Genomic DNA, 20,499 nt, shown 5'->3' on the forward strand with positions numbered 1-20,499 from the left:
CCGCCCCAGCCCCTGCTGCTCACCTGACAACGTCGACTGCTCCGGCGCGGACTTTGGGGTCGCTGCCCATGATGGATACACTGGCAGCAAAGGAGCCATCGATGCTGAACACCACAAACTCTGTCCCCTTTGGCAGAACTGTGATGTAGCTGTCTGCATACGTGTGGTCACCCCTGGAAGGGAAATGGATACTTCCAGTCCTTGATATACAGAGGTTCTTTCAGAAGGTATCACCGAGTACTGAAGTGCACCACAAGCCCTGAGCAGCACCCAAACCTGTCCAAAGCCTGTAAGAGCTATGCCACCCTCAGTTACAGCAGCGATGGACACTGCGGGAAGGACTGTGTGTTAAAGTATGGCTGAAAACTGTGCTCTGGAGACCTACATTCAGTGTACTTCAGTGACTCAAAGTGCCAGCAACCAGAGCTCAGCTGGAACCTCTTGGGCTGTAAATTACCCCGAGTACAAAGTTCTGTCCTTCAAGGACAAGTCTGTATCATTTAGAATACACTCAGTTGTGCAGTTTTGCAAGAGACAGCAGGCCATTCACCTACAGCCGCAGAAGGCCTGCTTCTGCAACTAGAGCTCAATTACCATCCTTCAGATGATGTAAGAGGCAGAATAAAACACAGACCCTCCTCTTACAGCTGCAGAGCACAGTTCTGTTCCTGTTTCTAACAAACCAGGCTCTGATCACAGTCAATAATCAGAGCTGCCACACAAGGAGGCACCATATTCTAGGTATCAAATTTCTCTTTTGTTATGGGTAAAAGCTCCATGGCTTTGTCATGCAGCCCACATGGCATGTTTCAAGTCTATTGCATCCTGTCACAGACTAAGCCATGGCCACCCAAGGTACCTCACCTGACCACCATCTTGACGGGGTACACGCCAATGCCCAGGCGCCGGTTCTCAGGGATGACATAAGAAATTCTGCCACTGCTGTTGCTGATCTCAGTGTCAAAGTAAACCCACTCTCCTGATGGCGGCTGGGTCATGATGTGAATGTCCACCTGGGAAGACAATGAGTCTGGGTCAACTGAAGCAACTGAAGACTTCGATGAGCAGTAAAATAGGCCAAGGGCGAAGACCTTCCATCCAAGCCCCTTTGGCCTGGGTCCTGCTTCCACCTGCTGTGCCTTGCTAGATCTGAGCTGAGAAGCAATGGAGAACTGTGATGCAGGGATGAAACCTGACCTTTGTGCTCAGTGCTGTTCCTGGTAGAAGGCACCACGCAAGTTGAAGCAGGGGAACCTGGCCAAGGGCAGCAAGCCCACGCAGGCAGCGAGGGAGCAATGACCAGTGCTGTCTGTCCCTGCTCCCCGTTCTTTTCAGCACACGGTGCACAACCCCCATAGCAGATGGTACCTTTTCTCCTGTGAGTGTGACCATATCTAGTGGACCGTACATAAACCTTCCAGTCAGGGTCTGGGGCCCATCTTCATTAGCAATGGTGTCATTTATCCTGTGGTTGGCTGTGACATTCTACACAAGTCAAGAAGGAAAAAAGAAAAAAGCAAAACCAAAGGGTCAGTCCCATGAGTTCACTGATGAAACACCTCACACGGAAATGCCAAACACAACCAGGCAAATCAGGGTGTGGATTTCTCCCTCCAGTTCATCCACAACTCTCAGCCCCTCTCTGTGGCAGTGCTCCCTGCTGCTGCAGAGGCAGCCCCTTACCCGCAGCTTCACGTGTGTCCTCTTGCGCAGCCACTTCTCGCGGGGCTTGGAGGGAGTGAAGACAGACACCTCCTTCCCATCCAGCTCCAACACGCTCGAGTTCTCGTGCCTCATCACCTGTGGGAGGACAGAGGCCAACAGATCAGTCACTTGCACAGTGCCCCTTCTCCTGCCTGAACTCCCTTCATCTCCCCAGCCAGCCCTGCCTAAGGATGATGCCTGGACAGAGACGGCCCAAGTTTACTGCTGGGCTTTTGGTTCATCAGCTAGCAGGTTTTGAAGTTCCTCCCATAAGTAAAGGGAAAATAGTTTTATTTTGAACTAGCAAAGCCTGTGGCCACCACTGCCTTAATCCTAGCTGGGATGCAGATAAAAAAAGAGGGAGAGACTGTCAGGAGGCACAAAGCTGAGTCAAACACAGCAGGAAGAGCGCTGTGCCAGAGCCCCGTCCTTCCTCTAGGCATTCACTAATCCCACCTACATTGCTCCTACTCTCCCCTTTCCACTCAGAGTTGACCACCACAGATCTCAAAGGCTAATTGGTATCTCAAAGGCTGCTGTAAGACTGGGAGGTGACCCTGCAAGTAAACTCCACAAGTGGCAGTAGTCCTTAGTGATCCTGACCTTCCAAAACAGTGAAGAGACTCTTATGTGCGGGCTCTTTTACACAGCCTGTGTGGCCAGGAGCTCTCCAGTTGCCCAGGCTGTGGTAGTCTGGCAAAGGACAGCTTGCTTTGCAGAGCTGAAGCTGTTTTAATTCCTGGGAAACAGAAAAAGGATGCAGGGAGGATGTGCTTGCTGGGAAGAGATTTCATAGAAATCCAAGGTAAGCAGAAAAACAAATGTTACTGAAAATTATTTAGATCAGAAACCAATTTTGAGTCTCACTGCGGCTTGTTTTAACAAGATTCAGTCTTTGGAGAATAAAACTATTCAACAGTTTTCTGCCTTGTCCAGAGATTAGAAACAAGTCCTTATTAGGGGAAGAAGTGGCTCGGCATTTTGTAAGGACAGCAAGAGGACAAAGAATGTGAAAAATTAGAGTTTCAAGGCAAAGATGAGTGAACAGAGACAGGCACCAGAAGAGGAGGGATGCCACACCACAGAGGCAGTCACCAGCAGGCTGAGAATGGATGGAGAGCAGCAGGATATGAACTGCCACACTGTGCTACAGACCCAGGTTTGGGCTAAACCCAGCGGGGCATTTTGTGTATGACACTGTGATGACTGTTCCCACTATGCACAGTTATGAGTCTCTTGCTCTCTTTGTCCCCATTCAGTTAAGTTCAATGTGGTTTCACAGCAGCTATCCAGCAAGCATAAATCTTGCTGGGTTGGATACAGCCGGAGAAGAAAGAGTCTCCCTGGATTACTGCTACAGCTCTGCTGCCTCCAGCACTGACATCTCTGCTGTTTATGGTTCCCACACAATTCTGAAAAGCACTGAAAGAAAGTTTGCCAGCAGAGTCATAAATAATTGAAGCTGCAGTGAAGGAGGCTGAGAGAGAGCGGGGACAGCTTAACAGCTGAGCTAACACAAAGCAAGCCCAAGCACCGTAGTGGCGACACTCCTGGTTTTAGTTTTCTATTCCCTATTTCCATGCTCTTAAGTACCTTTCCTTAAGGAGGATCATACTTTGTAAAGCATAAAGCTCCCCCCCATCTCCAAGGAGCTGAAGAAAAACATATCTGTTTTAGGAAAGAACATAATTTAAACAGTAAATTGAAATCTCAGCCAAATTTAGGTTGACAGAGTCCGAGGTGTGAGGCTCCAGAAACTCACATTCACCGAGCCCCAGGAAAATTGCTTTGTATTAGAGAAATGAAAACTATATCCGCCATGGTAACTTCGAAACTGAGAACCCAACTCTATCTACCAACTCATGTTAAATTCATACAAAACTTCTTCGGTTTTACTATATTTTTTATATTTACACAGCAAGAAGTTTTTTTTTTTTAAGTTTCAGACTAGAGATCAGAAGCCACACACACAGAACAGCTCACTTGCAAGAAACAAGAACCACCATCTTCTGCCACTGGGATCTGATGGGAAACAACCCCAGGCTCACTGCAAGGCTCCTTGGTCAGACTGTCTAAAATCTGCTCTGATAACAAAACCTGGGCCCAAACTGAACACATCAAACACAGCATATGTCCAGTAATTTTGCATGGCTCTGCTAGCAGTACAGGTTAAACACAAAAAGAAAGGGGAGAAGATGGACCTGCAGCAGCAAGGGTTATGGGAATTACAATGGAAAAGCAAAGAAGCCCCCTCCCCTTTTTTCCTTTCTTCCCACAGCATAAAGACGACCCAGGGGACAGCAGGGGTGGGAGGACCTGTCTCAGCAGGAAGGAGACGACGTCTGTGGACTCCCAGTAGCTGGCGTGGAAGAGATGCGGCAAGGCGACCGTAGGGAAAGCTGTCAGAGCGTCGGGACAGTAGAGAGCATAGTCGATCCTTTTGGTTCCCCACCACTTGGCAGCAACTGGAAGCAAAAGACCTGTTTAGACAGAGCAGGTTTGGCCACACGCACGGTCTCTGTCCCAGGGCTCTGGATCCTGGCACCAGGTATGGGGAGGTTGGTCCCTTGCTGGTCACACTGTTAAGAGGCAACAAACAACCCAGGGCTCAGAGCCTGCCCAGACCAAGGGAGGAACACGGGGGGGCAGCAGCACTTGAGCTCTCCTTATTTTAAGGAGATAGGAAGGCACCAGAGGGCAGGTATTAACTGGCCACTAGTCCAGACCCCAGGAGAGGGACCCAAGGCTCACATGCAGCCTGGGAATCCCCGTGCCAAACTAGAAGACAAAACATGTCTCCTCTGGAGACAGGAGAGGAAGGATGTGTGTGTATTTTGCCCACTGCAGCATGTGCCCAGATCATCTCCAACCCTGCTTCAAACTCCTTCACCAAGGAATGAAAGACTTCAGCATCCAGATCTTGGCCACACGACACAGGATCAGAATACTGGGAGTCCATGTGAGATACAGAGTCCACCACAAGGCAGGGTGCTATGGCACGTGCTGCCAGGACTGGCAACCCCCAGCAAATCCTTGTTGCCCTCCCAGGCTACCAAACTGCAGGTGGCAGATGTCCACCCTCCCTTTAGGAGCACAGGCTATGAAGAAAGCATCCAGAGGCTTTGGTACTCACTGCACAGGGGACTTAAAAACGTACTATTTGGGTGGGCAAGGTTAAAGAAAACACAGAAAAAAGTTTCTTCCCCCAGAGTCAACAGCTCAGACACAAGTGAGTGGCAGCTGCCATACTCAGGTGGGACACCATCACACTTCAGCACTGCTCTGAACTCTGCCTATGCGCACATCCTTTCCAGCTCCATAACAAGCACATTTCAGCCCAAAGCCTCCAACCCTTATGGCAGTGGAGTCCTTGACTCCTGCACATTTCAACCTGGAAAAACAGCCATGGAAAGAGAAGATGAACCTGGTCAAGACAGCAAGAGGAAGAGCTGTGTTTGCATGCAGATTGCAAGCTGGGGCTTTGACAGCCTTTCTCCTCAAATTTGGTTTTCTCTGTGACCAGTTTTTATGGACTTCCAGGAAGGCTGCCAGATATAAGGTACAATCCAACAAAACCCTCTTATTAAAGGAAAGCTAGTTGGTGATGAGCCCAGATGATGAACTTAAATAACGGACCCAGCAGCCTCTTCTGGAGACCTGCTATATCACAGCAAAGCATAGAGACTGACAGCATCAGCACATCCCTGCGCCCAGCTCTGGTGTGCCAAATGCCCACTGGGGACAACCATTGGGGTTGTCCTATCCTAATAGGCCCTGCGTTTCTGGAGAGGCTCCTTCTGAAAGAGGAGGAGGGCACTGCTGGATCAACACGGCTTTTCCAGATCACACGAGCACCTCCTCGCAGCCACTTCTGGCTCCCTGCCTTCCCAACTGGCAGCTCCTGGTCATGTCCCAGCCTTTCACTTCATGTGCAAGTCCCCAGCTTGGGTAACTTCAGAATCTTTGCACAAAGCAGAGAGTATTTTCTTCCATGCTCAAAAGACAGTATGAGGGCAGTGGAGGCAGAAGTGTTGCCCCAAAGCTTTGCCTAGAAAAGCTCCTGCCAGGTGTTAGCAGTGATATGACGGTCCTTTGGAGCAGAGTGACAGAAGTACTTGTTAAAATGCAACCAGAAATTGCAAGTGCCTCAGTGAAAGCAGAAAGATTTCTTGCAAAGTGTGGCCACTGAGTGACAGAGGAGATTGGTTGGAGCTGGTCTCTCCAGAATACCTTTTCTGATGTCCATGTCAGGTATCCGAAGAGCATAGTCTGCATCCTGACTCGATGGCCCTTTGGGTTTCCTTCCCTTTGAAGGGACTTCGTGTTTATGCTGCCTGTGTCTCTTGGATGAAGTTTGGGTGGGGGATTTGTGAGGGAGTGCAAGTAGGGAGAGAAGGCTAAACCCTCTACAATGGTTAAGGTGGTGTTTGGTTTCTAAAAAGTAAAATAAATACAAAAACAAACAAAAATCAAAACAGGAGTCACACTTAATACAGCACACATGCTGCAGGCAACACCAGCTCCATCCTCCAGAAGCTCTTGCTGAGGAACAAAACCTCCTTTATGCAAGGGCAAATGTTTTCTTCCTACAGAGGTCATCTCAAACAGGACAGAAGCCTCTGCCCAGTGCCCACAGCCTTTCAGGAGCTCACACTTCCCCTGGGGAGCATTATTAAGCTCAGTAATTAATTATGAAGTGAGTTATTCAAAGCCCTGTAATACAGCGTGTTGGGAATGGAGCATCTCTTTAAGTTTTCATCACTTTCTGGGGCAAAAGTACAGGCTGAAGTCTTTTTGGTTTTTAAGTTTGTTTGGTTTTCAGCAGTCCCTTAGGACTTGCACTGTTAAATTCACACTCCAGCTGAAATAAGAACAGGGTGAACTGTTAGCAAAGGCTGCTGTTCCTTATGGTATTTGCTAAAAAGTTATACAGGTTTTTATTAAAAATTAAAGCCATTATTTTCTCCTCCTTCTGCTCTGGCACACAGGTCAGAACTCACTGACTCTTGGAGCTGCCCTCTAGGCTACAAAAGAGCTCAATTTTCAATGCCAAGAAATAAACAACCTGATCCCTTTTCCCCCTTCCAGCATTATAGAAAGGCTGACTCGTCCCCTGCTTCTGTGGATCACATTTACTGATCAGCATCAAGCTGCACACCACCCTGCGTTATAGATCTAGAATCACAGAACTGTTTGAGTTGGAAGGGACCCCCAAAGGCCGCTGTTCCCACTGGCTGCAGTGCACAGGGACACCCACAGCTCCATCAGTGCTCACAGCCCAACCTGACCGTGGTTGCATGGAAATGGGGCACCACCACCTCTGAGTGCACCCTGTGCAGTGCCTCACTGCCTTTATTGCGCTGATCCTGACTTGTTCTGCCAGACTCAGCAACAGCAGTGCACAGCCATCCCTCTGGATCAACCCCCACCACACACAGCAGCCAAACAATGCTCACAGTTATCAATTCTTATTATTTTGAACCATTTACACCACGATCGTCAGCACAGTCCAACATGCATAAGGCAGCTCTGACCCCTGTATTACCATCCGGTTCCTCCAGGGCAGACGGTAACATGCACTGCTACGACAAAACCAGGGGAACAATTTGTTGTTATTAATGGAAAGCATACCCCAGACAGACAGACGGACAGACAGAAGCTGCGTGGCTCTGACCTGGAGCAGGCCAGCTCAGGGTGTGGTGCTGAGACAGCAGTGGTGTTGGAGGGGGTGAAACACTTACTGTTGGCTATGTTGGAAGCAGTGTAACTGTCTGCCATTCCTGAGACCTGGCTGGCAATGCTGATCTCACTGGCTCTCCGGAAGCCCCTGAACTGAGGGGCTGAAATGGGGGTGGACAGGGACGCGCTTTCCATGAAGACGGCACCATGAGACTGAACAACATCTGCTACAAAGTTGAAACAGGGAAATCAAAATATTAGACCAACAGACAGAGACGGGGCAAGATGAACTCGAGAGGAAGAAGAGGAGGAAAACAAGGCCCGTAGATGCAAAAACCTTTCAAAGCTGATCTGAATGGAAAACATTTCATCGGAGCTCTAGTTTGGAAAGAAAGCAAACACCGCAGCAAGCAGAGAGGCATGCGGCTGGAGAGTGGCCTTTGATTGAGGAAAGCAAAATAATTAGCTCAAAAAACCCAACCAAATCCAAAGTGCCAAACAAAATAATCCAGGCAGACTTACTTAAGCAGCTATAGCAGAAGCATGTGTCATACATACAGATGTGAATATATACAGCTTTGTATATATCCACAGAGACAAAATAATCAGGGGAGGGAGAACAATTAAAAACAATGTTTAAAAAGGGATATTTGTTTTCTTGCAACATTTAGACTTAAATAAACATCTCCAAGACAGAAGTGTTAATACAGAAAGTACCAAGAAAACATTTCATGCCTGGCAGGGATTAAATTTGAACTTGTGTTTTATTGCTGATTGATACAGCCAACACTCATTAAATTGAAGCAAGGGCTATTGAGAGAAAGGAGTGCTGAGCTCTTACATCTTCAGGCGGTGTTGGTGAATCGGGGAGTGCTCAGACTGTGAAAACAGAGCTTCTTCTGTACAGCTGCAAGCCTGGGTTTTAGATCCCAACCTGAGGTCTACCAAGTGTGCCTTAACCCTCCAGTACATCGATACAGAGCAGGAGGATTTCAAGTCACGCTGATGTGGACTGTATACGTGTATCAGAGGGAAACAGACCTCAAATGGCAAAACCAAGAGATGCTGGAAGTCAAAATAAAATCTCTGCATTTCAGTTTTCCCCCTCTACCAGTGGTACCAGCACCCACCCCTCTGCAGATGCGATGAGGCCAAATTCAATGCCTCTGGGATATGCCTTGATTCTGCAGGGCAGAGGATTTATGGTGCCAAGTGCACTCCACAGCAGGTAGCACAGGTGTGACAGTAACATGCATAAGCAAAGCTACTCACTCCTGTTTTAACGTTGCCCATCTCTGCTGTACCTGAGCAGCAGCATCTGAACTTTTTTCAAGACAGGGCAAAGATTGGTGTCCTCAGGGGCAGCAATGCCACAGGGAAGTAAGCACATTTCTCCCCACACCAACATCCTCCACCTATTTCAGCCACTTTAGATATCCCTGGGTTTGATCCTAGCACATGGTTCGCTCAGGGCGTTTTTGGTTTATTTTAACACAGATCTTTTTGCTTGGGGCTACTGATGTGCTTCCTCCAATCTCTCAGTTCCCAGCAGCAGTGTCTGTGCCCACACAAATCCTGCTGCAGCAGAGGGAAAGAGAGCGTTCGAAGCAGAAACCTGTACCCACGTGTTGGTGTGAGAGTTCTGTTCTCTGCAGGGAAAATCAGACCACAAGCTGCTCTGTGTAAAAGCTTTGTGGACTGGATGATCTGAGCCACAGTGGGAGCCTGCCCTGATGATGAGCTTCGCACACTGCCCACGTTGTGCCTGAAAAGCCATTACCAGCATCACTTTCTCAGCACTTTCCTCCTCTTTTCACCTTGCCTTGAGCTGCTGGCTGCCATAACCAGCGCCTCTGAGCCCATGTGCCAGCGTGCCTTTCTTACTGTGGAAAGCATCAGCACGAGCAGACAGCTCAAGGACAGGCTGTACTTGGAGAACACAAGCCAAGCCAGGGGCTGGCTACATTCACCCACATGGGGTAAAGGGTCCAGGTCCCATTGCTGGTATCTACTGGCTGCGTGAACTGGAACAACCTTCTCAGCTCTCCAGGTTACCCCCGGCCTGTACACACTGTGAGATTCTTCTGCAATTATTCTCTTCCATCACATCACATGGCTGCCCCAGCACAGCTGCAACACAGATGATGCCCATCAACTTCCTTGAACTCAGTCAGATGCAGTGAGAAGGGAGCTTGGCTTTGTCTGCACTAGGAAAAGCGCCAGGCTCTGGTTTTAGCCAGTATCGACCAGTGAAGCCTGAACTTCTTTCCTCTCCCTTAGAAATAAACATCTGTGGCCTGAATTAGGAAGCAGCTGGAAGACACACTAAAGAGCATTACAACAATGCTACTCAGGAGGAAAGGCCGGGGCAAACATGGGGCTGCCTGGGCTGATTGTGGCTCTGGCTCTGTTAGCATATCTTCACAAAAAACCAACCTTCCACAGCCCCTCCAAACCACCACAAAGTCATCACTGCAGTGATTCTCACTTGTACAAAAACCCAGTCTGTTTTAGTGTCACCGAACTGCTCAATTCAGCACTGCCTGCACTGGTGTCAGAAACCTGCTTGTCTCTAGGGGATGGTGTGCAGTTCAAACGCAGCGCTCCCGTGCCCAGCCCACCTGCGTTGCTTTCACATTTCTCCCCTTCCCCATGCTACATTCCCTCTGTCTTTGAAAGATGTCAGTTTATAAAGAAAAGGAGGGCCAGGAAACAGCAGGGCAGGAAGCAGGGGCAGAGAGCTGCCCCTCCAGCCAGGCTCCCTCAGCCCAAAGCTGCAGCAATGGCGACTTCCAGATGAAATACTGGGACACAACTCACAGGAAAACAAACAAACAAACAACAGAAACCTAACAACTTATTTCCTAAACTCTGCCTATTTCTTTTGGGGCGGCACTGTTCTTGCCTTTCAGAAACCACAGGGGCTCTCTTTAAGAATGATGTGAGCAGGATGAATTGAGATTTTACTGCACTTCCAGAAGAGGTGCTATAAGAAACAAAACGACTTTTTTTTTCCCCAGCTATAGATCTTTTAACACTCATTTCTCCGCTGTATTTTTTTTTTTTTATGGACTCATTTGTCAATGTCCTCAGTGATTGTTTTGCACTCAGTGAACGGCACCAGGCCATCCTCCTAATGTACTGCTGGCACTGAGTTAAGTCCTGGGGGTACCAGAGTGGCAGATTTCAGTATGTGCTATTTGCTCTGCCACAGAAGCGGGAAATGCTGAAAGCACTGAAAATATGTAAGGTTCAATAAAACACAAAAGCCAGCCAGCTGCTCAGCAGAGCCAGGCCTTGCCTGCATCAATCACCGGCCAGCGCTGGGCGCTCTGCAATTGCTACCCTGAGATCAAGAGCCACGCAGAGTGCTGCTGTCCTTATGTTTTCATGGTTGTGGAGCTCCTGCAGACCAAAGGCTGTACTTGTTGCAGTCAAAGCAAGCACTGCTCGGCCACATTGTGCTCTTGAAACACAGGGTAAAGAGCAGAGAATCTTCTGAAAGCACTGTCCTGACAGCAGGATGTATCAGATGACAGCTAAATGGCACTTCATCAGTGACCTCCAAAGGGATTAATGAATAGTACCAGATCCCTTGCCTCTGCTTTGTTATGGAACATCATAGCCAACGCAGCAACTGCACACCTACTAATCACCTGCACCTTCAGAAGACACAGGCAGAGCCTATCTGGAAGAGTCTGCAACGTTGCCATCCTGTATGACCACATAACATACTGCACTACTCATGGACAGTGATGATCAGCTTGTTAAACAAATAAAATGACAGCAGAACTGGGTTCTCAATTGGGAATAGGAAAAAAAAAAAGTGAGAATGGGCACAGTGACACATGGGAAAGAGAGAACTAAAAGTCTCGTTAAGATCGCAGTTGTAGCACCAGCCGCCACCAGAAGAAATGAGGCCATGCAGCATTTACCATAGTAGAACAAAGCAAAACAAATGCATTGAACTTTGCTTTTAAGGCAGAAGACCAGAAATTAACTGTAAAAAGCCAACACACAGCCACCTTGGGGTCTGAAAGCCTCATTCAGTGTACTCAGCAGAGCCACAAGGACTGTCCAAACACGGAACACTCAAATGGACAAAATCTGGTCTGACACAGCATTAATTAGACTGCTGGCCACAGCACAGTGTGGCTGAGTGCTGGGGAGCTGCACACTGCAGTCCAGTCCTGTGGGATCTGCACATGAGCAAGGCACCCAGAGACTCTGTGCTGCTGTGCCAAAGCCTCTTCCAGCAGCACTGCCACTAGAAGAGGAAGAAATGAAGTATGTGGCAGCAGTCTCCCCTTCCAAACTCAGCACCGTGGTTCTGACTCATTCTTTTCCTGCTGGGTCTCCCAGACCCCAAGCAGTAATTTCACGTGGCACAGTCTGAGACACAGCATGAAGACTTCAGCTCCAGGAGGTAACAGAATGCTCTCCAAAAAGCACCCCGAGTACCCAACACCACAGACAATACAAACGTGTAGATTACACACACTCAGCAAAACCAGCACTTTTATTGGAAACATCTTGCCAATTCAGTACGGGAACGGGGATACTTGTTTCCATGAAGCTGTCCTGGTGCTGGGCAGCACCCAGAGGGCTACTTTCCATGAGGAGGATGGGATTGTTCTGGATTGTCTCAACTAGAAGCAGATGGGGAAAAAAAAATACAGAAGGACAAAGAACAACAGACATGTGGCCACGAAGTAATAACGTACAAACAATTACAACTGAGCACTTCAACTATGAGGAAACGGTCTTCAATGAAAGGACAACCTTCAAAGAGAGCAAAAGAAACGAAACATGGGTGGGTTTCCAAACAGACCCACATTGGAGAGATTGGCTGGTAGCAGATGAGAGCAGAACGATGGTATTTCAATGCCAAAAGAAAAGGGAGCCTCTTCAGCAGCTTCTCCAAATGAGCTAAATCTACAAATAGCCAGCAGACCCAGGGAAAAATGAGAAAAAATACATGCTCCATGGGAAGATTTACTTGAATCAGACTTACAGCCTACACAGTGAGCACAGGAGTAAGCAGAGCTGTGAATTTGATTCCACTCTGCGAGTTGGTTGCAATGAAATGGGGACCCAATATCTAGTACAGATGGCACAAGGAAAAAAATAATGGAAGAAAGTCTAAGAGTCCAGGATGGGGTGAAAAACAAAGCCAGCTACCTGCGCAAGGAAATGCACACAGTGACATTATGGAACATTTTGTGCATAACTAATTGTAGTAATTGAGTTTTTGAATTCCACATGATCATCAAATCATATACCTTAATTACAGCAACAATTTACTTTTCTGGAGCATCCTACAGTGAGCACTTCTGTGTTATTAGTGGCTTTGCAAACCATGGTCAGAACAGCCCTTCTAGATAATGCCCGAATCACAGCCATTTTTGGCTCTAATGGAAAAGAAGAGCCTGTTACTTTACGATAAGCAAATGAAGAGGTGTTGTTTTATACAGTCAGAGAATTGAAAGTTGCTTTTTTTGGTCAGTTTTATTCATCATGTCAGAGCAGCATCTCTTACAATAACACAGCTCAAACTTGAAGAGGGTTTTGAAATCACCCTACCCTTCCTATAGCTGAGCTCACTGCCATTTCACTCTCTCCATTACATCACGTACAGGTTTATCCCTAAACTTACACACAGCCAACCTAAGAGAGGTGTAGGGAGGCACAGTAAATTAGTGAGATTACTGCTGTAGCACGGGATGATAACCAGAATGCAGGTTTAAGATATATATATATTTTTAAGGCTACTTGCAGCTGATACCAAGAATATACACCCCCAGAAATTTGCTTTCCAACTTGCCACAGATTCCCCAAGCTGCTGTAACTGGACTGAGTACAAATGCAGTTGTGGGTGGATCCATTTTTAAGAGGTGCTGCAACAAGATCTTTGCTATATTTGACGAGTGGGGTCTGCAGAAAGTATTTATTCGCTTTGCTAATTACAGATTTTAGTTTATGCCTGTTTAAACAAATTAGACCTCCTGATTCAGCAATTAAAACCATCTTTAAAGATACAAATACAAAGCAGACCATGTAAGTGGAAATTTACCAGAGTGTCAGAGGGGAATGAAAACAAACAAAAAACAAAACACACAATCCCAGTCTTCCTAGATGGTGGCTTTTGCATTTGACTCCAGTCTGCCAGCATGATTTCTTTTACAGTAGAAACTCCTGGCTAGTCTGCTGACTTTAAGGAGTCTTTGACTAAATGTTCTAACAAGGGGAAAAAAACAGTGAAGCCCCAAAGCCCTTACTCTGGAAGGAGCTAAAGCTTTAGGTGAAATGGAAAGGCCAAATTTAGTTTCATGCAGCAGTTAAATTCCCCGAGAACTCCTTGCAATGAAAGCTTGCATTAAAATGGCAACAGACCATGAGAGTCTAGGCACAGAAGTGAAGTGAAGATGGTAGGAAATAGAATTTATTTTATTAGATCAACTGCAGGAGCACTGATGTAATGGGAGCTGAGCCAGGGCATGATCAGGACACAATTGTTTCAGATGAAACCTAGCCAGCCAAAAGAACATGCACACAGCCATTTTAGACATTGTTACTGTGCAATTGGGGTAGAGCAAGTGAAAAGGCCTCTGATGGCAGAGGAGTCCTAGTAGACTAAGTGTCTCATGGGCAAGGTGTAAAAGGCAAGGCATTGCCAGCAGCCTGACCATTTGCAGGAGCCAGTCCTTTGGCTGGTTCCATGAAAAAACAAAGGGCACAACCCAGTGAATCATCTGATTATCTTACTGCCAACTTTGCTCCTTCCTCTCTTCACTGGCACCCTAAACACCAAGGTCCTAAAACTCAGCCAAGTTAATCATGTTCCATTCAGTCCCAACAACAAGCACCAGCTTGGATGTAAAACATGGACTTCAAAGGGAGCTCATTAGATTTTGACTCTCAGCAGCTGATGGCCTCTATGTGACAAATGACAGGCATTTGAGACACAGGGCACTGATTTTGTTGGAAAAAAGCGCCTACTTTTATGATAAATCAAGAATAAAGTTAATGTTACAGGGCCAATTCTCTTTCTTGTCATTCCCAATTGCTTTGATAACTTCATGTGAAGTTTAGACAGCTAAACAGGGATCCAAAGTGACTTACCCAGAACAGCAGAATTGCCATCACCCAGTGGGAACCTCTGGTAACGGGGAATATTAAAGGGGGGCAAAAGGTAGAACTTCCTCTCCAGAAGAGGCTCAAGGCGTGAAGCAGATGGGTCTGCAGGGTGGAACAGGTTATAGACCTGCTGACAAGCTGGTCTGAGCTGAAAGACTAAAGAGATGGAGAAAAAAGTGTTCAAGTATCACACAGTTATTTGTCTATAAAACAGATACCTGTTGAGGGTGGTTGTTTGGTTTTTTTTTTTAAATACTGAAGATTTATTACCTCCTCTTATTCCATTTTAATCAACTGAAATATTTATCAGTACATTTACAGATTCAATAATTTTCCCAGTATTCTTAACACTTGGAAGTAAAGGACAAATGAATAAATTCTCAGTATTGTCCAGATCGCAGGGTGACCTGATCCCTTGTGGCAGAATAAACATTTTCTTTACAAATATTTGGGTTTTTGACTCGATTACTCAGGGAACACAGCAGTTTACATCAGGACTTACTGTCAAGAGCTGGAATGACAGTTTTTCGCAGTGCAAGAACCAGACCCAGGGGAGAACCGAAGAGGAAGAAGTCAGTGATCTCAAATTCAAACTTTCCAATATTTCCTCCATCCAGCATAGTGGAGCTACTTGATCGCCTGGATCCCGGGTCATTTCTCAGAACACTGGAATGTAAACTAGAAGAAGTCCAGAAAACAGCGTCAAAATTTCATCCATGTTATTTTGTCATAATTGAAGGCCAGATAAGTGATTGACAGCAAGTGTAATTTCTGTCTCTCCTGTGAAGGAACTGTGCCAATCTGTACTGTAGATTTCCTATCCAGTAAGATGTGCCCCCCAAACAATGACCTCATTTCATTGGTATACTTCAGATTGTACAAATCCAAGCCTTGAGTGGGTTTGTTAACACTTTCCAGTCACCTCAAAATGTTGGTTTTTTGAGGAGTCAAAATCTGGGCTGCTGCTTGTAGAACAGCCATTTCCAAGCTAACATAACCAGCAAACCAAAGTTACTAGAGTAACAAACAGGGGGGAAAAAAGCAGATTTACAATGATTCACTCCATTACACACATCACTGCTGCACTTTCTGGCTGTCAACATTTGAGTTCCTTCCATCACCTAACTCTAAAATGTTACAGAAAACTGTGCTTACCCATTTCTTCCTCATAGAAATATTTGGACAAATGTTACAGTATTAAAAAGAGAAGAGGAAAAAAAATGGGAGGGGAAAGAGAAAAGGAAAGATCAAAATCTGCACGAGGGCTTCTAACATACTCATGTACCAGATTCACATTACAGCTTCCAAAAGTGTGCATAGCACACACTGGACATAGTAATCCAAGGTAATTAACTCAGTGGCCATGATGTAAATTGCGTTTATCATGCGACCAGGACTCTCTCACCTGTTTTTCCCTTGAGGTGGCATATGCCAAATTATTACCATTCAAATTATCCCTCAGCCTTATCCCAACAACCCCAAGTAATTGTACTTAAACAAAAAAGATACAAATGTGTCCAGCCTTCTCCTTTTATCTGTCAGATCTCCTTGAAAAATTAAACTCGTGTACAGTGCAGGCTGGCCAATGCATAAGTTTACAACAAAGGCTTGATGTCACATATCCGTTGGACACTAAGGAAAGGGAAACAGGAATTCTTAGACAACAAGCCCAGGAATCCACCCCCATGCTAGGAAGAGGTCATGGTCTGGGATAAAACAGTGAAAGAACAGATATGTAGCACTAATAACCTGGTTCAGAAAAGGTTTTCTGACATTCTTCTCTCACCAGCCTAAAGCAATACAGCTGAATTTCTCTTCCTCTCCAGATTCTACAGATTCAGACTGCAGCCTTGCTGGGCTGTCACCAGTTGCAACTGGAGAGCTAAGGACAGACTCCCAGCAGTGACTTTGCAGGGTGTTTTCAAACACTTTAAAAAGCATTTGAACGGGGCCTATAAAATATGTAGGATAAATGAATACCAAAACAGCCAGGCTGGATAATAGCCTTACAGGCCTGGAGTCAGGGATGATGTAAATGTAAGTCTCTACCCAGCCCCAACACCGAGTCCCAGGTGGCCACCAGCGCATGCCACAGCAATGGCTCCTCAGGTCATGTCTGAAGGCAGCATGTGGCTGCCCGAGTGGGCAGTGATGTCCCACAGCGTGGGGCTCATGGAAATAGGGCTGTTCATCTGTAGCTTTAGAACTTTGGCAAGCAGCACGTTACTCCAGGGACAGCATCCTGCTGGCTGTCGCCCCCTAAGGGTGCTAATAGCTTCTCCTTGTGCCCCACTGCCATGTATTCTCTGAAGGTGCACACATGCACAATCACAGTGCTGTTCTCCTGGTTACCATCCACAGGGAAATAACCAGCTTACTTATGGCAGGCATAGAGATCACAAAGTCAAAACAGCGATGTCAAAAGCAAGAGGAACAGGAGGTTACAGCAGTGACAGCTAAAATGAGTATGTTCCCATTCCTGTGATGTGAACAAACCTCCCTGAGATCACACTGCTGGGATGGGAGATGCTCAAACAGATTTAAAAACAAGCCACCTTTGGTGAAGCTACAATTATTTTAGCTGTCAGGACTGCAACACATTAAGTTTGCCGCATGTAAGGAATACAAAGTTATTCAGAATAGGTTCAGCATTGCTGAAGACAGGGCAACAACAGTGTGATCCAAAAAAACATGCAACAGAAAGGATCCTGATGGCAGATGTGTTGCAGCAGGGTAAGTACAAGGCTTTTTGCATATTCACTCATCTTCCCACAGCATCTTTTTGTGGGGAATGGAAGAGAATGAGAACAGTCATACTGCTAAGCAATTTGGACGGCTCCTCTCATTTTACTGGAATCTTGATAGTCTTTTCTGCAATCAAAAGAAATGAGAGCCAAGGGGAACTCTGAATCCATCATGCTCCAAGCAATGTACAGTGCCCTGTTCTCCCTTTAAAAAGCAGCAGATGTACTGTGTGCATTAATTAAACAAGAGCTTATGAATTTCAGAAGCAAATCAACTCATTTACAATAATACAAGTACAGCACAGCCAGAAATAATGTAGTTGTGCAGAAGGACTGAATTTAAAAATAAATGTGTGATTGTAATCTCCAGATGCTGCTCTGGCTTGCTGGGCATTATCCCAAAGAAGAGAGTTGATCTGATACATGAATAAAAAATTAGTGTCTTTGGCACAGGTTGAAATCTGCAATAGGCACAGAGAGAAAGGCCCCGATATGCCAGGCTGCCAGAATGCTGGGCCCATTAGGAAAACTTGGCTCAGTCCTGCCAGTCTCCTGCACAAAGCTGAGTAGCATCAGAGCTTGGTTTTCATATGGGAAAATCATTATTTAATGACAGAGAGACTGAAGGGGCATTCAGCCAACGACTGGGCTGGATGATCCCTGCCAAGAGGAAGGGCTGAGCCCCTGTGCCCTGGACCAGAGAGGGAGAGATGCAAACGGAGCTCATGCATTTTTCCAGGATAAATCTTGTTACTGAGCTTTGGGAGAGGCTCATTTTTTGACTCAGGTTTTAAAGGTTGATTTTGAAAGATGCAAAGCCCCAAAGAAGTAAAAGTGCCCTAATCCATCAGTACACTGAACACTGACAGCCCTTTCCAGGCTCCCCTCAAATGCATTCCAAAGGGAGCTGGCACGCTCCTTAAGAGATGGAGCATGAAAGACTGGGACAAAGCTGTTTGAAAAGACAGATGGCACTGCACAATCCCTTCACCATTCCAGGCTCACTGCCTCTGCTAAACTAGATGCAAAATGCATCAAGATGCCAGCCCACTTTCCTGTGCTCAGCCTGTGCTCCTGAGGTCAAGAACACGGAAGAGAAAGTACATTTCTGCATGGCTCCTGTACTACAGGAGGCTGTTTCAATAACGTACAAACAAGAGACTGATTGTCTTTTATTAACCTGCTAGGAACAGCTGAAAAGTTACTGTTTTGTCTTTTATAAATGCAGTTACCTTTTTGAAAACAAAAACTCTGTTCTGCTATGAATCTTTTGCAAATGGGCCCCTGACAAGGCAGGACAACGTGAGCCCCTGTGTTGGGGCAACAACTGCAAGTAACTGAGGAGAAGCAGAAGAGTGGGATGAGATTTCAGCTCAGCATGGGGCAAAAGGAACAGAACTGAACATAGTCACAATGCAGATAATGGTGTTTGACTGGGGAGACATTGCTCCCAATGCTGGGGATGTGGAGGGAAGAGGGATTAGGAGAATGATGCAGTTCCTCTGGTCCTATAGGAGACAGAGGTATGGGCTGTCCAGTTACACAGGCTGAGCGAAATGATTCAGCCAGAAAAAGCCTCTGAGCTTGCAGAAGTAATCCCCAAATGATCAGCAGCAATGGAAAGATCACTATGAAAATTTTATCAGTTATGTTAACAGATAGGGTTGTGAAAGCCCATCTGAGGAAGCTTTGCAATGTGATACTGAGAGCTTTGATAGCGAGTAACAAATTTGAAATACAAGCTAGGTACAATGGAGCAGCTCTGGCAGAGGACAAAACCCAATCCCTTGCTCCTGCTTCATGTAATGGCATGAATGATTTTGCCAAACAGTCATGCAGGACAGTAGAGATGAACCAACTAACCAGTGAGGGGCTCACGATGACTTATTCAGAGCATGCAACTGACCTACCAGAAACCTATTACTGTGACAGGAAAGGACAATGCAGTTCAATCTCACACTTGAACTAAGCTAAAATTAAAGAGCACTCTACTCGTCACAACAGGTCAGCTTTTGGAGATCCTTTAAATTAAAACAATATCAGAGTCACAATTCTGCTTCACTCTCTTCACTCACGCTGTTAACATATTTGCCATATGACCTCCATGCTGCAATTGCAGCACAGAAAAAAGCAGTTACCTGACTGGGCAGTCAGAAACAGAATAAAGAGCTGTTCCATTGTCATACTGATGCAGTAGAGCAGCTGGATTCTCTCACTGCTGCTAAGTAAGGGCACTGATAGTTTTTTTTGTATATGCAACATACTCAATGAAATCTATATTCCTCTAATCTAAAATAACATTTTCCTTCACCTTCCTTGACACAGGATAACAAAGCAACATTCGAGTTTCACAGGTGCACCATCTCAGCTCCGGAGCACTGCTGGCTCTGTTCCTTAGAAATCTTACCTTGAAAGGAAGGCCTGATGCTGCTTTATCGTGTCCAGTTCGTAGGTTGACGAATCGCTCCTTTTCCGTGGCAGCTGCTTCTTTGGATCCTCTCCGTTGCTACGGGGAATATCAATGTTGCTCCTGCTGAGGTGTCTGCTGGCTTCCAGATTAGAGCCGCTGGAGCAATAGCTGTTGTTCACTGTTATTCCAGGAGATAGCAGGTCGGTATCCTGGGATTTGAAATACATAGACTTATCACTCTGACAATTGAATCATCCACATTATATCCTCCTCCTTCCATCCTTCTCAACACATCTACATCAAAATCTCATTCAAAGCAAAGCCCACCAAGTCCTGGGATTCACGCACACTAAGACACACCTGCTGGCCATCAATTACAGAGACAGACTTTGCTGTTTTGTGCAAAGATGCTCACTAAAACCAGGGGCTGTGGCCAGCATACCTATTCCCAGCAGGCACAGCATTACCTGGACACTCACAACACTCCCTCTTCGACTGCTGTTTTGGCTCTCAGACACAGTTTGATTGCTGTAGCATAAGGCATCAAATCCCAGAATTCCTCCAACACAGTCCCCAACCAAGCAGACCTGAAAAAGGCAACAGAGACGGGGCGGGGAAGAGCCCTTGGACTTCAGTTCAGAGATGACAGTTAAAAGGAGTGCTGGATTATACTTGGAAAAGCTGCTGTAACAGGATAACCAGTGTTTTTATCAGTAAGACTATTTTGTCAGAAAACATCCGCTCATACCCTGCAGACTCTTGCTAGCCAGCACAGCTATCACATTCTGCCTTTTCCCATCTGCCAACCAGAGCAAGGTGAAAGCA

At 46.2% G+C, this 20,499-nt stretch overlaps 2 protein-coding genes across 17 annotated transcripts in view; one reads left to right on the forward strand and one right to left on the reverse strand.

Moving 5' to 3' along the window:
• The window catches only part of OGFOD2 (2-oxoglutarate and iron dependent oxygenase domain containing 2), a 33,985-nt gene extending 15,898 nt beyond the window's left edge, over positions 1-18,087 (forward strand). The window contains exon 8 of the mRNA XM_052691366.1: positions 18,075-18,087. The gene's annotated coding sequence lies outside the window, so the exon portion shown is untranslated. The remainder of the gene's footprint in view (positions 1-18,074) is intronic.
• PITPNM2 (phosphatidylinositol transfer protein membrane associated 2) overlaps positions 1-20,499 on the reverse strand; it is a 114,233-nt gene that overhangs the window by 6,230 nt on the left and 87,504 nt on the right. For 10 of the 16 annotated variants that reach the window (XM_052691350.1, XM_052691347.1, XM_052691341.1 and 7 more), the window contains 12 exons: positions 20,142-20,261; positions 19,672-19,883; positions 15,023-15,198; positions 14,506-14,676; positions 11,883-12,032; positions 7,446-7,610; positions 5,935-6,138; positions 4,021-4,169; positions 1,684-1,800; positions 1,369-1,485; positions 865-1,013; positions 24-173 (listed from right to left, as the gene is read on the reverse strand). In XM_052691350.1, the coding sequence (XP_052547310.1) occupies positions 24-173; positions 865-1,013; positions 1,369-1,485; positions 1,684-1,800; positions 4,021-4,169; positions 5,935-6,138; positions 7,446-7,610; positions 11,883-12,032; positions 14,506-14,676; positions 15,023-15,198; positions 19,672-19,883; positions 20,142-20,261 (1,880 nt within the window). The other 6 variants (XM_052691351.1, XM_052691352.1, XM_052691353.1 and 3 more) reach the window with 6 other exon arrangements.

This window comes from Tympanuchus pallidicinctus, unplaced genomic scaffold (genome assembly GCF_026119805.1).
Source record: "Tympanuchus pallidicinctus isolate F22 unplaced genomic scaffold, pur_lepc_1.0 scaffold28, whole genome shotgun sequence".
Lineage (NCBI taxonomy): Eukaryota > Metazoa > Chordata > Aves > Galliformes > Phasianidae > Tympanuchus > Tympanuchus pallidicinctus.